Source organism: Notolabrus celidotus, chromosome 15 (genome assembly GCF_009762535.1).
Source record: "Notolabrus celidotus isolate fNotCel1 chromosome 15, fNotCel1.pri, whole genome shotgun sequence".
Classification (NCBI taxonomy): domain Eukaryota; kingdom Metazoa; phylum Chordata; class Actinopteri; order Labriformes; family Labridae; genus Notolabrus; species Notolabrus celidotus.
Window position 1 is genome coordinate 25,300,173 of NC_048286.1, and position 14,794 is coordinate 25,314,966.

The 14,794-nt window shown below is 39.2% G+C and overlaps 2 protein-coding genes across 2 annotated transcripts; one reads left to right on the forward strand and one right to left on the reverse strand.

Moving 5' to 3' along the window:
• Positions 1-229: 229 nt before the first annotated feature.
• Positions 230-7,162, forward strand: tada1 (transcriptional adaptor 1). The gene is made up of 8 exons (XM_034703575.1): positions 230-363; positions 696-787; positions 869-934; positions 2,208-2,302; positions 2,772-3,002; positions 3,200-3,351; positions 3,582-3,738; positions 5,458-7,162. The coding sequence occupies exons 1-8, from the start codon at positions 281-283 to the stop codon at positions 5,608-5,610; spliced, it is 1,029 nt and encodes a 342-aa protein (XP_034559466.1). The 5' UTR covers positions 230-280; the 3' UTR covers positions 5,611-7,162.
• A 1,063-nt stretch (positions 7,163-8,225) lies between these two features.
• Positions 8,226-10,389, reverse strand: LOC117827223 (transcription factor AP-1-like). The gene has a single exon (XM_034703749.1). It carries the CDS (start codon positions 9,963-9,965, stop codon positions 8,991-8,993), a length of 975 nt encoding a protein of 324 aa, XP_034559640.1. The 5' UTR covers positions 9,966-10,389; the 3' UTR covers positions 8,226-8,990.
• Positions 10,390-14,794: the final 4,405 nt, after the last annotated feature.

Below are 14,794 nucleotides of genomic sequence, written 5' to 3' on the forward strand. Positions count from 1 at the left end.
TTATGGTGCACGACCATAGACTGTATGTGCACGACACGATGAATGATAAATAAACTAAAAAATAAAACACTGTATTGGAGTAATATTTGACCTGTATCTATACTTTAACTTAAGTAATGGAGCTGTGTACTTTGTCCACCACTGCATGTAACCTGGTTCTTTTATAAAGTAATGAAGTTGTCATTCTGTTAATGAAACCCATTTTGTTTTAATAAAGTTTAAAGCAGGCAAAAAAAAACTTCCTTGGTGTCGCAGAGTGATGACGTTTCTGTAGCGCTCCATGAACGCAATGGCTGCGCATGCTAGCGAGCTTGAGATTGCAAAGAAGAATTTAACTGATGCAATTGGCGATAATGTCAAACAGTGAGTAAAGTGATATTATTTCGGGTGTCCTGTTTGTGGTGATGGTTTATTTTGTCTGTTTCTTACTGCCTGCCTCTATGTAAGCTAGCTATGTGCAGATTAGCAGCTTGCTCGCACCTGCTAATGTTTGCAGCATTTCTCCTGATCAACAGTTCACTATCAATGAGACAATGTTTGTGCTTTACTGAATAAATGACGTGCTCATATAGGAGAAAGAGATGCATAGAACAACCTTGAAGAATAACGTTTTTGTTAAAACAATGCAGTGAATGAGCTCTTACTTCTGGAGTGAAGTTTCTCATCATCTCTCTGTCCTGTCTCTCTGCTCACAGCTACTGGGCAAACCTAAAGCTCTGGTTTAAACAGAAGATCAGTAAGGAGGAGTTTGACGTCGAGGCACGTCGTCTTCTAGCACAGGAGAATGGTAAGTGAGGAGGAAGATGTACTACATATAAGATGGTGCTACCTGAAGAGCATTTACTCATTATGAATTCCCTTTCTGCAGTCCATGTGCACAATGATTTTCTCCTGGCCATTCTCACGCGCTGCCAGATCATCGTCTCCACACCAGGTACACATTAAAATATCCTGAACTTTTTTTTCTATTGAAGTGTTTTATTCAAACTAATAAACAAAAGTATGTGGTTACTTAACTAGTTGTTTCCCTTACTGATTATGTGGTGTGGTTGTTTTTATTTTTATTTATTTTTATAAATATTTTTATTGAGAAATATGACAAATTTACAGTGACAGATCAAGATGGGAGTCACAAAAGTGAAGACATGTATAGTGAGTGACTATTACAACAGAATACTGTGCATCCCAAGTATTGAAGTACAAAAATAATATACAACAAGCCATAATTTCCTTTTTCAATTTTTCAGTAGAAAAAACCCCCCCAAAAACATGACATATGTGCCCAAAAATATCTATATAGTAATAATGTTAACAACAGTTATAATAGTAGGTCTGCTTATTGACCCAAGAGTTAGGACTAAACGTGGAGGGGGATCCTTCAGTTTTTATGCACCAAATATCTGGAACAAACTACCAGAGAACTGCAGGTCCGCTGCAACTCTCAGCTCCTTTAAGTCAAAGCTGAAGACTTTTCTGTTTGCTGCTGCTTTTAATTAAATCAAATAATTATTTATTTCTTAAACTGTAACTTTTTATTCTTGACAATCTAATATGATTTTATGATTTTTAATGAATCTTTTTAATTTAATTTAAATGTCTTTCAATGTTCAACTGATTTTGAACTGTATTGATCATTTTATGTAAAGCACTTTGAATTGCCTTGTTGCTGAAATGCGCTTTATAAATAAATTTGCCTTGCCTTACCTAGTAATATATTAATACAGATAAATCCAATGAAATGATCAAGAATCAAAAATAAATTTAAATTTGTTAAAATATAAATACAAATATTTAAAAAAGTAAGCGGGAGACAATCAGACAAACAGACATGGGGGGATCATTAATCAGGAGGCAAAAACTTCAGAGTGTTGAAGAAGGATAAAAAGGATTGCCACCTGTCATAACATTGTTTTTATTTAAGGTGAGAACATCCAGGAGTTATAGACTCTTTACTATTGTTGAAAAGTTAGTTATTGTAGGTAGAGATTTTAGGGGTTTATTTGATTAAAAAAAGCAATTTGCTGTGTTCAGAGACTGACAACCCCTAAATAGCATATATGCAATTATTAGTTAATCATTTCTGTACAGCCAGCAAGAGCCTATTATTTTGGAAACTTGGTTAACTGAAATAAAACTATGTTTGAGATAACATCTTCATCTTTGCTTCTTTTAAACATCTTGTGTTGTGTTCTTTTGCTTTCCTGGAGAGGGTGCAGGGCCGTTACAGTGGCAAGGAGGCACTGCTTCAAAGCCCGGCAAACCAAAAGGGAAGAAGAAATGTTCCTCCAGACAGAAATTTGATGTAAGTACCTTCTTTAAAAATGCTTTCTTTGTACGGATTAACAGCAGCTCAGCAGACATTTTTGAAAAACAAACTTTCCCAATTAAATGCAGGATGCACGTTGATTTTTAAGTTAATTCGAATTCAGTAAAACCCAGAAGTAGCTTGGAGTAAAGTCGTTGCTCCTTCGCATCGAAAGGAGTCAGTTAAGGTGGTTTGGGTCTTTGATAAGGAGGCCTCCTTTTAGAGGTGTTCGGGTCACGTCCAACTGGGAGTAGGCCCAGAGCTCGCAGGAGGGATTATATATCCCACCTGGCCTGGGAACGCCTCCGGCTCTCCCAGGAGGTGCTGGAAAAAGTTGCTAGGGGGGGAAATGTCGGGGTCAGTTTGCCTAGACTGCTCTCTCTGTGACCTAACCCTAGATAAATGTAAGAAGATGGATGGATGAATTCATTAAGTCAGTTGTGTTAACATCTTGTTTGGCCCTCAGCACCGTTTCCAGCCTCAGAACCCTCTCAGCGCCGCCCAGCCTTTCAGCCCTCGAGAAATAGGTGCAGGAGGAGTGGGAGGAGGTGAGGAGGAGGAGCTGCGTCTCAGTGCCCACACTCTCTTGCTGCCCACGCGTGGTCAGCTGGAAGCTCGCATGATGGTGACGGCCTTTGAGCTGGGTCTGGATAACATCACAGATGATTCTGTCAACACCATGATCCATGCTGTTGAGGTTTGTATCCACTGTCCAACCTCAGCAAGGTGTATTCAAGTTTATCCTGGGTTTTTCTTTACTATCTCATGTTGCTTTCTCCGACTTTCAAAATGCACCTTGCTGTTTTTTTCTCCAGATTCAAATATAAATGAGAGCTGTTTACTCAGGAGATCAAGTAGAAAATCTTAACTCGCTGCTGCTCTAATTTATTTCAGCACCACCTAAAAGACGTCCTGACGGCTGTTATCACAAGGAGGAAGGCCTATCGCTTACGGGACGGTCATTTCCCATATGCCTTTGGCAGTGATGTCACGCCGCAGCCTTATCTGAAGAACAGCCTTGCTGCTTATCACAGTGTCACTGAATGGTAGGGACAACTCTGTTACAGTGTGTTACATTACTGTGTTTGAGAAGGTTTAAAACATCAGAAAACAGTTGATGTGTATTTTCACTGATCTTAAAGGTAAGATTCTGTCAATGTTATTCAACATACCTTGTAATAATATATACACTTTCGTCTGCTGTTAGTTACATCATGGTAATGCTGATCCCATTTTCCATTTATAGTGATTTTTAAAATTATTTTCTTTCTGTTAGTCCCCCTCCCAGTGCTTCTCTCCCTGCTGGCCCACCACCTCAGGTGTCACCTGATGAGGCCGAGCAACAAGCTGTTCACTTATTGGCTTGTTCTGCAGACATGCTCCCTGCACCCCTTCCTCCAATCAGCATGTTTGATCTGCTGGAGGCTTTACAGGTAAGAAAAATAAGTACATTTATGTCCCCATAATCCTCTATAATATTAGCCTATGACAAACAGCCTATGATAAACCAAGAGGGGTCAGATTAATTTGATCAATGAGTGCATTATTCTGCTTATTTGACTAAACTTGTATCCATAACAAGTTAAGTGATATACCAAGTTGTATATCAAGCAAAAAGCAAAGCTGCTTTTCTTAGTCTTAATCTTGAAGTAAATTGATCCTCTTTGTATCGTGTACTATTAGTTGGGCATCACAAGCTATTTAAAGAGATAACCGTCAGTTGTAGGGAATTGTAACAGGAACTCAGAACAATTTTGACACAGTCTGCGGACCTGTGGACATTTGTCATGGAAATGATCATCAGTTTAGCCCTAATGCAATATTAATCAATGGAAATAAAGAAACTACATCTATATCATAATCCTAAAAACAACACTTTCTCATAAAGAAGCTCTTTCACATCCCATTAGCATGAGCATATTGCATTCATAAGCTCAGGTTTTAGTTACCAAGTGTGCAAAGGTTATCAGGCTCTAGTTGTCTCATTATAGGGGATGACATAGCTCTTAATGACTGGTCAAAAAAGAAAACTTATCATAGACAATTCTCTATATTATACATAATGGTGAGGGAACATTATTAACACCTTTTGCCTATTTATTTATATTTATTCAAATATTCAAATAAAATAAGCATACATTTTTCTGGGTGACTTTTTAAATACAACTCTAATTCCAAAAAAGTAGGAACACTAAAATGTTGAAGAAATAGATTTTAATGGTTTGCCATTCACTAAACCCTATATTTAATTGAAAACAGTGAAAAGACAACATATCAAGGTGAAGAACAAAATTGTCCGGTGGTCTGACAAACTAAAGTCTGACATTCTTTTTGGAAATCAGGGATGCTTCAATCTCAGCCGACCACTGGACTTGTTATCAGTGCAAAGTTCAAAAGCCAGCATCTGTAATGGTTGGAGGATGCATAAGTACTCCTTGCATGGGTAGCTTACACGTCTGAGGAGGGCACCTTTAATGCTGAACAATACATACAAGTTTTAGAGCAACATAAGCTGCCATCCAGACGGTGCCTTTTTCATGGAAGACCTTACATATTTCAGCAAGACAATTCCAAACCACATTCCGCGCGTATTACAACAGTTTGCCGTCGTAGTAGAAGAGTCCAGGTACTAAACTGGCTCGCCTGTCATCCGGACTTGAACTTGACTTAAATGTCATGAAACAAAAAAATATGACCAAGGAGACCCTGAACTGTTGAGCAGCTGAAATCCAAGGTCAGGCAAAAACAATTGACTGATTCACTTTCAAAACTCCAGAAACTGGCCTCCTCGGTTCCCAGTCATCTGAAGAGTGCAATTGAAAGTAGAGGTAATGCAACACAATGGTAAACATGCTCTTCTCTCATATTTTGAAATGTGTTGCTAGCATCAAATTTAAGAGCATACTTTTTCATTAAAACTGTAAAAAATGTTAAGTTTCAACATTAGGTATGTTGTCTTTGAATTATTTAAATTACATATGGAGTTTGAATGATTTGCAAACCATCAACTTCTCTTTTTTTTAAATCAACATTTGACATAACATCCGCTATGTTTGCTATTATTACAGAATTAGTCCTCATTTCTGTCCTGTTTGTCTTTCAACTGAGGCCTAAATGGTTAAAAATCTTCCTGATACATGTGTCTGGCGTAGGTTCACCACAATGTGATGCCCTCCCACACCATGTATGCTCTGAACATGGAGCGCATCCTCACACGCCTTTGGCACCCAAGCCACGAAGAACTGGAGCAGGACCATGTTCACCGACAGCGCCTGGCTGCCAAAGAGGGCGTCCTCGTCAGCTGAGAAACACTGACGCAGGACTTATGTGAACTGTGGATATCATCAGCAAACAGACGTGAAGAAATACCCATGTGGAAAATGCTGGGTTAGAGAAACTGAGGACCTTTTATAATAAAAGGTGAAGAGTGCTTCCTTGTTACATAAAAAGATAAAAACAGGAATGGAGCAAGACCAAACAAAACATTTGGGCAGGGGACACAAAGTAGGCGGTCTGCTTCAGACAAAAGCTGGCAGATTATCTTTGTGGTTTCCACAAGCAACTTTAGTGGATAACTAGTCTTCATTCAGAGCGTCATTTCAAATATTTCTAGTGTTTGAAGTGAGGATGTGTCGGCAGCTACAAGCACAAGCGTGTGAATATGTGGTTTTAAAAAGAATAAACTGTGGTTCATGCTGTTAGATCTACACCACATAAACATGAAGCGTCCCACCCTGAACTATCGAGTACATGAGCCACAACATATTTCATGAAAGGAAGCGCAAGATGTGACTCACAGGTGTGTTCACTTATCTGGACTGGTCGGGTCCTCCACGTGTCAAAATCCAATTCTTTGTCTTCAGTGCAGCTGCCCTGACTAAGATTTCTGCATTCCCTTTGCTCCAGTACTTCATCCTGACACTGTGCCTTGAGCTTTGACTGTCTCGCTCATACATCTGTTTCACTCCACAGCACAAGATGTAAACATTTTTGAAAAAAGGTATGAATTGGAGACGGTGTATTATTCACAACATGACTGCATTGCTGTTATTTTTCTTTGCATAGATCTGTTATTTTTGAATAGTTTTCTATTGTCTGTGCAGTCTCACCAGCTCGATAGGAGCATTGTCAGTCCCAGTCTGTGCAGAGGATTGTTTGTCAGAATACCCCCCCCCCCCCCCCCCCCCCAAAAAAAAAAAAGCATTCAAGCTTATATAATGAAAATTGAATTGTCATGTAGTAGGATGTCCTTGGATTTCTCACAAAGTTTATTTGGACATATTACATTTCTTTGAGATGTATTTACTATTATGGAAGTGTAGATATTTGCAGCCCTATTTTCAGCTTTTGAGCTAACATACACAATTGTTATATACTCAGCTCACTCACTATATACAAATATAGTTGACAAAACCAGAAACTATCCTGCCTTCACAGGTGAAACAGGAATTTCAATCAAACTTCTGTCTATGCAGGATCCCCAATACAAAGGTCTAATCAAGCAGTAAGTGAAGACACGTGTGGGTTTACTGTGGGTGTGTAGGCTCTTTAAAATCTGCTGGACAGCTGCCTTCTGTGTCATCCCGCCCCTCATGAGCATACCATTGCAGAGATATTCCTTAAAACTGTATAGGTGTCTGGTTTAAAGCCAGTGAGCATCCATCAGTGTTAGTGGTCCAAAATGTGTGTACAGAGAGATTTTTTTATTGCTCTGCTCTGATAATTTCTGTTTGCCATGTTGTTGGTCCACAGAATCCAGTTTAGGTTCAAATGTGTAAATGTGTTCTGTATTTTTATACACCAGGCTTGTTTGTAATTTATATTAGTTCCAAAAATAAAGTTTTTTCTACATGTTCATTGGTAAATTACAAATGCCCTCTCAATTAAAATACACTACTAAATAAAATTTAAGGAACAGGTTTATTATTTTGTTGCATTTCCTAGCTAAATAATGTAATCTGCAGCATTTGATATAATACAAGATACAATAAGCAATTTCAGGTGATATTGTAAGCTTAATTTAACTTAACTAACTAATAATAACAATAAAAAAACAATTAAGGTCAAATTTTGTTTTAATTCTTTTTTATGACTTTCAATTTTATTTTACAAAAACAAAACAGCGGTAATATATGACACACATCTGTTTGTTACAAATAATCCCACCCCCACCCACACACAAAACCTTAACCAAGAGGGTTCAGCAGGTGCTATCTTCTACAGTGGCTTAGCATATAAAGGAACATACAAATAATAAGATCCAATTGACATACAAAAAATAAAAAAAACACTATAATACCATTTCTAATTTTCACACTTGATCTTCATTCTGGCCTGTTAATCCCATCAAGATACATGCCCCACTTTGTTATTATTCTGAGAAAAAAGTCAGAATTCTGAGATTAAATTCAGAATTCTGACTTTAGTCAAAATGACTTTAGTATCAGAATTCTGACTTTTTTCTCAGAATAATAATAATGATAATAATAATGATAATAATAAAACAATTTGACCTTCATTTTTTTTTCCAGTGGCCCTAATCCTCTTCCATACATCTGGTACACAGAAATGCTTACCATTAATATTTCTCATAATGTGTTTCTATTGTTTCTTCAACAAACACAGACCTGCTTATGCCTCACATTTCTTAAGAGTCACCAGCTGTAGTGGAAGGACGGTGATTCACTCTCACCCGTCCCAGTGCGCACTTAAGACCTCTTTCCATATATGGCAGTCTGCGGCTCACTTCCGAGACCACGTCGACCAATCAGCGGCCACGCAGAGTCACCAGCTCCTCCAGGCGTCCCACGCCGCACTGGTGACTCAATATCCCGTCCGCCCCAGTTCCTTTGATAACAAACACTTTATGTACAGCACAGGGAGGTTGTATTGGGTAATTACAGAAACACACACACTTCAACGCGTGTCAAACATTTTATTTCGTCATATTTACAGTTCTGAAGTGCTCAAAATACAGCGTACAAATATTATTACAAAGTGTTATTTCGGGTCTAACATTAGTTACACCTTTATCACAAACTCGTATCAACAAAAAAGGGTTAAGAAAGTAAGGCAGGGTTTTGTCAGTAAACGCTACACACACACCTATAGGAGTCCTTGCAGAAAAAAGGTGTGAAACATGTTTTTTTTTTATTGTTAGTGTTACTCTGTACAAACTGTAAAGAAGCTGGTGGGACTCAGTGCTCCACTCAAGTATATGCAGCTTGAAATAGAGGGCTTCGTTCACACTATGTTTCTGTCTGATGCAAGGTGATCCCATGAAGTGACTGTCTGACAGGACTGCATGAGATCCAATCTGTTTACAATACGTTTGAATTGTGGGAGACTGACATACTACTGCTTCTTATTTAATACACATTGAATGAAAAGTGTCAAAAATGCCAGAAATACCAAAATTGTACACTAGAGGAAGCACATGTTTACTGTGAGCTGAGTGCGTCCCTGCACTGAGTTTGGTGGTGTCAGACCATCATACTGACCAATTACACAGTCACTCTCCATCGGTGCATTTTTTTTCCTGCAGAAACTTACTGGAAACAGCCTACGAGGATATTTTGTCTGAAATCTTGAAATGATATGGCTGAACAGTCCCACTTTAAGCTGCATTTGGTCCCAAGAAACGTCCCTTGGTTCTCCCCCCCTCCCTCCCTCCCTCCCTTTCAGTCTAGAAAGCTTGGAGCTGCTGCGTCAAAATGAGCTGGCAGCCGCTATTAACGTGGTCCATGACCTTTTGCTTGAGCAGAGCCAGCTCGTCCCGCAGCACGTTGGCTGAGGAAACCAGCTCCGTGTTTTGGCTCTTTAGGTTTTTGACCCTGTCCTCTAGCCGGGAGATCCTCTCCAGCTTCCTTTTCCGGCATTTGGACGCGGCCACCCTGTTCCTCATGCGCTTTCTCTCTGCTTTGATGCGCTCCTGGTTCTCCATATCGATGGGGGAGAGCGGCGGGGTGTCTCCGGACATCTCGGGGACAGTCTGCGGCTCCTCTTTGAGCGAATGGAGCCGCTGGTGCTGCGCAGCCGCATGCTGGTGGTCCATGTGGCTGTGAGACTGCTGTGGGGCGGCGGGGTAGCTTATAGGTGGGTGTCTCTCACTGGCAGGTGCCGATGCAGACCCCATTTGCCGGTTGAAGGTGCCCAAGTTTGTGTACTCGGGTGGGTCTGTGCGCACTGTGCAGCTGTAGGGGATCCCGCCGCTTTCGGACACAGCAGCGCCGGATGCCATGCTGCTGCTGCTCGCCCCGATCTGTGCGTCAGGGTGCACGGCAGGAGGGGTCTGCTGGTAGTGGAGCTCAGCAAGAGCTTTGGCAAACCCTTCCGCGAACCCCTCCTGCTCGTCCGTGATGTTCTTGGGACAGACGAACTGCGTCGGGGTGGGGGTCGTGAGCCCCGTGCAAGACTGGATGATGAGCCTCTCCAGCTCCGGGGAGGCTAGCTTCAGCAGTCCCACATCAGGGGACGTAAGGATGTCCAGGGCCTTAGCGCTCAGTTGTGGCTTGAAGTTCTTCGGGTCATTTAGGTTCAGAGTCATGGTCTGTTTGAGGGTTTTGGGGTTGAAGCCGTACACCGCTGCCGTCCCGTCATGCTGAGAGTTCGAGGCGTTCACGGCTTCGTCGTAGAACGTCGCTTCCATTTTCTTGTACATAAAGTTTTTACCTTATTTCATGAAACAAAAGTGTCCCCGATGGCGCGTTTACATTCGTCCTGTGACACTTTATCTCTGAAATGTCTTGTGATCGAGTCCGCCTATTGTTGAAGTTCAACTCACTTGACAACTTCGCGTCCTGAGAAAACTTTCCTCTTCTTCTTGATCCGATCATAAACAAACACCGCAGTTCCTTCTGCCGCCAAACCCTCACTGCTTCCACATCTGAAGAATCCTCTTTGATTTCCTCTCCTCCGTGAAAAACTACAAACACAGCCTGAAACGGGATAATACTTTCTATCACTTCCAACGTGGAGACGAACTTTATCCACCTCTAAGCTGCTGCTCCACTGAAAATAACAATGATGTCATTTCTACGGCCTCTGATTGGCTGGAGATGGTCTGGTGGGCGGGGGTTGTCTAATGACATGCAGGTTGCTCTGACAACTAGCCATATCCCCGCCCCCCCGCGATGGCTTATGGGATTAGGTAATGCAGACAGTGGAGCAATGTACTCTGGGATTACGTAGTGTTTTTGAATATTTAGTTACCCGCTCAATTATTAGTTACCCATCCTTAAAGACAGCCTGACCCACATTAGACTCGTTGGCTTTGACTAACACACAACCAATAATCATTATTCTTAACCGTCCTGTTATGTTGCGGGTCAAATTGACCCTTTTAAAGTCTATTTTAGGTGATATATGCCCTCAAAACCAGCTAAATGCAGTATAAAAAATCTGGGCAGCATGTGACAGAAGAGGTGTCGTGTTAATTTATCAACATTACTTCATAAAAAAAAAAAAAAAAAAAAGTAAAATAAAATTAAAAATATCAATGTCATGTAAAACTATTACTATATATTTATATTCAGAACTTTCCAATGTACATTAAAATAAGTGTAACATTAGTTTAAATGAAAAACGAGTGAGTTATCCTCATTGAATCATGATCTGAGAATTAAAGAACACCAGTGGACTAAATCTTGATTTAATTGTTAGTAATTGAGTTAAAAAATTAGATTAAAAAAATGTGTATTGGGATTTTTTGGGGGTATTATTATCCACTTTTGGATAATTGAATATGCCCCGGGTCAAATTGACCCAGGAACATTATTGTTTTTCCAGAGAAACGAACATAACAGGAGGGTTAATTCAAATATCAAAATACACATTAAATAAAAGTGTAGTGAACAAGATGCCACTGTCTGTACAGACCCATCATTTTTTTTTTTTGTATATAATTCACCAATTAGTGTGTAAACATGTAATTGATACAGACATACTAACAAGTACAAACTTTACAAAACATACAAGGACACATTTAAACACTTGTGAAGAGAGAGAAAACAGAGGAGAAGAGAGGGAGAAAAAAGGAACCCAAAACAAAACAGAAACAAGAAAAAATAAAATAGATACAGGTACAGACCCATAATAACATTATGGGATGTGCTGTTTGATGGTCAAAGGGTGAAAGGGTTCATCTAGAATAAAGATGAAGATGTGCCAAAAGTTCTTTAAAAATAGACATTATAATGAGGTCTTTCCATAACCAAGAATGTAAAAGTATACTTCTTAGTCCACAGCTAGGAATGTTCTGTTCTAAAAACATCTGTTAATGTTACAGATAGTGTTACTGTAATGTTTTCAGCGGGAAGTTTGCTTTGTGTTCAAAGAATGTTCACGAGTAACATTCTCTAAAAACTCTAATAAAATGTTTGGTAAACATTCATAAATGTTAAGTGATAACAGTGCTCGAATATTATGCCCTAATGTCCTTGAAACATTCCCAGCAGGAAGTTTTCTTTATGTTCACAATGTGTTCTCAGATAACGTACTCTAAAAACATTTAATAATCTGTGACTCAAAGAATGTTATCAAAAAATACTTTGAATTTTATAGATAAAACATTCTATCTTTGTTCAGATTAGATATCACCAGAGTATTTTTAAACAAAACATTTTATGATTTGAGGCATCAGAAACATCCTAAAAACATTTTTTACATGTTGCTTTGAGAATGTGGCTTCTTTGTTATTAAGTAACATTATGGGAACATTTTATAGAAAACATTCAATAATCTGTTACCTAAAGAATATTATCAAAACATTATCTGAATGTTAAAGACAACTGTTCTTCTAACATTAATAGTTAAAAAAGGAACATTTTTAAACCGATAAACATCATGAAGATGTTCTTTGAATATTAAACTCAAAACCTTGTCTGTTACCCAAAGAATATTATCAAAACATCATCTGAATGTTAAAGACAAAATGTTCTTCTTTCATTCAAAACCTTGTCATGAAACATTATCAGAACTTATAGGGAATGTAAGCCAATATGGTGAGAACATTCCCTTCTAGCTGAGTCCCTGCAGAAAGTTCAGAGGATATGTGTTTGATTTCATTGGGAAGTATGAGAAATTGAAAACAATATGTCTTACATATATTTACACACAGACATACAGTATACAGACCAAAATATAAGGTTTCACAGAGATAAGCAAGCCGTGTGTCTGTATACAGCTTTAATTTACAGAAGTGGGTATGAAAATAGACACACGTCTAAAACACAGGCTCAATAATAAATACAAATACACAGTTTGTGGGGGGAGGTAATGTTACATTTTTTGAATGAATCAATGATAAATATAACTGTGTTTTCTTATCTCAATTTAACATTGTAACGCAGTGTTTAATCGGCACAGAATAAAACAAATGTCCAAAGTCTTGAGTTAGTTTCATCTGTTACAAAGTAAAACACAAAAGCTCAGCCAACACATGAAAGTGAATGTCATGCTTTGTTAGATTAGCATACATGTAAATATGCTCTATAGATTCTAGTCCAAAGACTCCTAGGCCAGTCTGGCTCCTTATTTGGCCACTTGCTATGTGGTTATGATCTACTTCCTGGTTTGATAGAAGTAGAATGTATCTAGTTCATACCGTGGTCCACTCTAACAGGCCTCAAAGGTAAATATGAAGTTACACAAATGACTGAAGGCTCTGTACAGCTGCAGTCCAGCCTATCTGGCCTCCTCCATTGTATTATTCAACATGTTCTCCTGAAGCCAACTATAAATAAGTTAACAGCCCCAGACAGCCTGGGAGAACCAGAGCTGCTTGAGGTCAACACTCTTGAGATGAAATGTTGTCCTCCCAACACGCCGTACAACACCCATTTGGAAGTATTTGACACCCTGTAGTGAAAATCCATCACTGCAAATGCCTCAGAAACTATGGTGTCTAATACCACAGGAGCAATGAAGACAAACAAGGCCTCAGTTTTTATTTTCTTATTTTTTCTTCTGTTAGTATTTCAGAGCAGCTGTTAATGAAACAGTCACTTTATGAACTCTCTGTACACCTGTGTGAAACACCACTGAGGTGTATTTTCCTTTCAAACTGCTGCTGTGCCCTGGCGATGCTTCCTGTTTCTCTGTCAGCTTTTCCCCTCTGCTGGCCTGACGGGGTCGCTTTTAGATAACAGTGCTTTCCTCCTCCCTGCACGGGCCAGCTGTTTCCAGCGTGAAGTTTTCTAATCAGGAGCTCGTCCTGACTGCTTCCCAACACGCCTGCTTTTGTTGTGCAGAGGTTGGACTGCCTCACTTTTCTTAAGAGCAAGGCTATATACGCATGTGTGTATGTATCAACAGGGCAAAGTTGTGATTAGCTTCAGGGGTGGAAACACATATAGACACACCCACAGACACGGACAAAGATACACCGAGCAGTGAGAGAGACAGATGAGATTTCAAACACTGTCCGTTCAGTGTTTGTTAAAGACCATCTGTTTCTTCCTGTCCTGCTGCTTGGGTTTTCTCTGTTCTCCATCTCTGCTGATCATTCCTGATCCAAACACACTCATCACAGCCAGCAGCACTTCCTTTAGACAGCTGCTGAGCTCCTCTAAGAAAAGAACACAATAAAGAGAGTCGAGGCAGGATACAGAGCACATAGTGTGACTTTTCAAATCTGTTAGTCATTAAAATATAATGCAGTAAGTTATGTCAGTGATTTATGTTGAATTCTTCTGCATGTAGTGACATGTACCATTTTTTTCTCTCTCTGGTATGTTATAGCAAATAAAGCAAAGATGTACCTAATAACATTAAGCATGACTGCACTCTATTTAGTAGAGCCTGTTCTGTTCTGGATGACTGAATAGCATGACTTATTGTAGCTCTTCAACGGGACAGAGACTTGTATTTAGACATATTTGTGATTTCCCTTCAATGATAAGCAAAAATGTTGCTGCACATTTTTCTTTTGATCAATTAATGGACATTTATGTGCAAGTGTCCCAAATGTCCTTCTGTTAACAGCAACAACAGTCACATCTTAAACTGGACAAACCACAAACTGTCTATTCCAACTGGCTTCAGGGCATCAAAGAGCTGTAAAGCCTCAGGTAAGTATGTACAATGTGTGCAATAATTTGATCAGTTACATGCTTTTTTTAGAGTATTAACTGAATTGAAATTAGTTTTGTATTAATCATGAATCCTGACCGACCCTTGTATTGTGAATTGTTTATGTTTCTACTGCATTTACATGATACATCATCCAGAATTATTTTTGTTTTACTGCAAAAAGACAAGATATATATGGGGTATGGTTGTGTTGATTATCATAAGACAGTTCTTATAATATTCAGTCTACAAAAGTCTGTACGTAAGTATTTGAATCACCCTTTAAATCATACAAAGGATGACTTTAGAGTCCTGTCATGGCAAATTCTGTGGACATTAAGTGTGGGCTTTCAGTAATTTGGTTAAAAACAGCTTCATTTTGGAATTTGTGTCATGACAGAGTATAAGCTGAACATGATA

Coding starts and splice junctions, on each gene's coding strand:
- tada1 (XM_034703575.1), top strand. CDS start 281: ATGAACGCAATGGCTGCGCATGCTAGCGAGCTTGAGATTGCAAAGAAG. Junction 364..695: donor ATTGGCGATAATGTCAAACA/GTGAGTAAAGTG, acceptor CTCTGCTCACAG/CTACTGGGCAAACCTAAAGC. Junction 935..2,207: donor GATCATCGTCTCCACACCAG/GTACACATTAAA, acceptor GCTTTCCTGGAG/AGGGTGCAGGGCCGTTACAG.
- LOC117827223 (XM_034703749.1), bottom strand. CDS start 9,965: ATGTACAAGAAAATGGAAGCGACGTTCTACGACGAAGCCGTGAACGCC.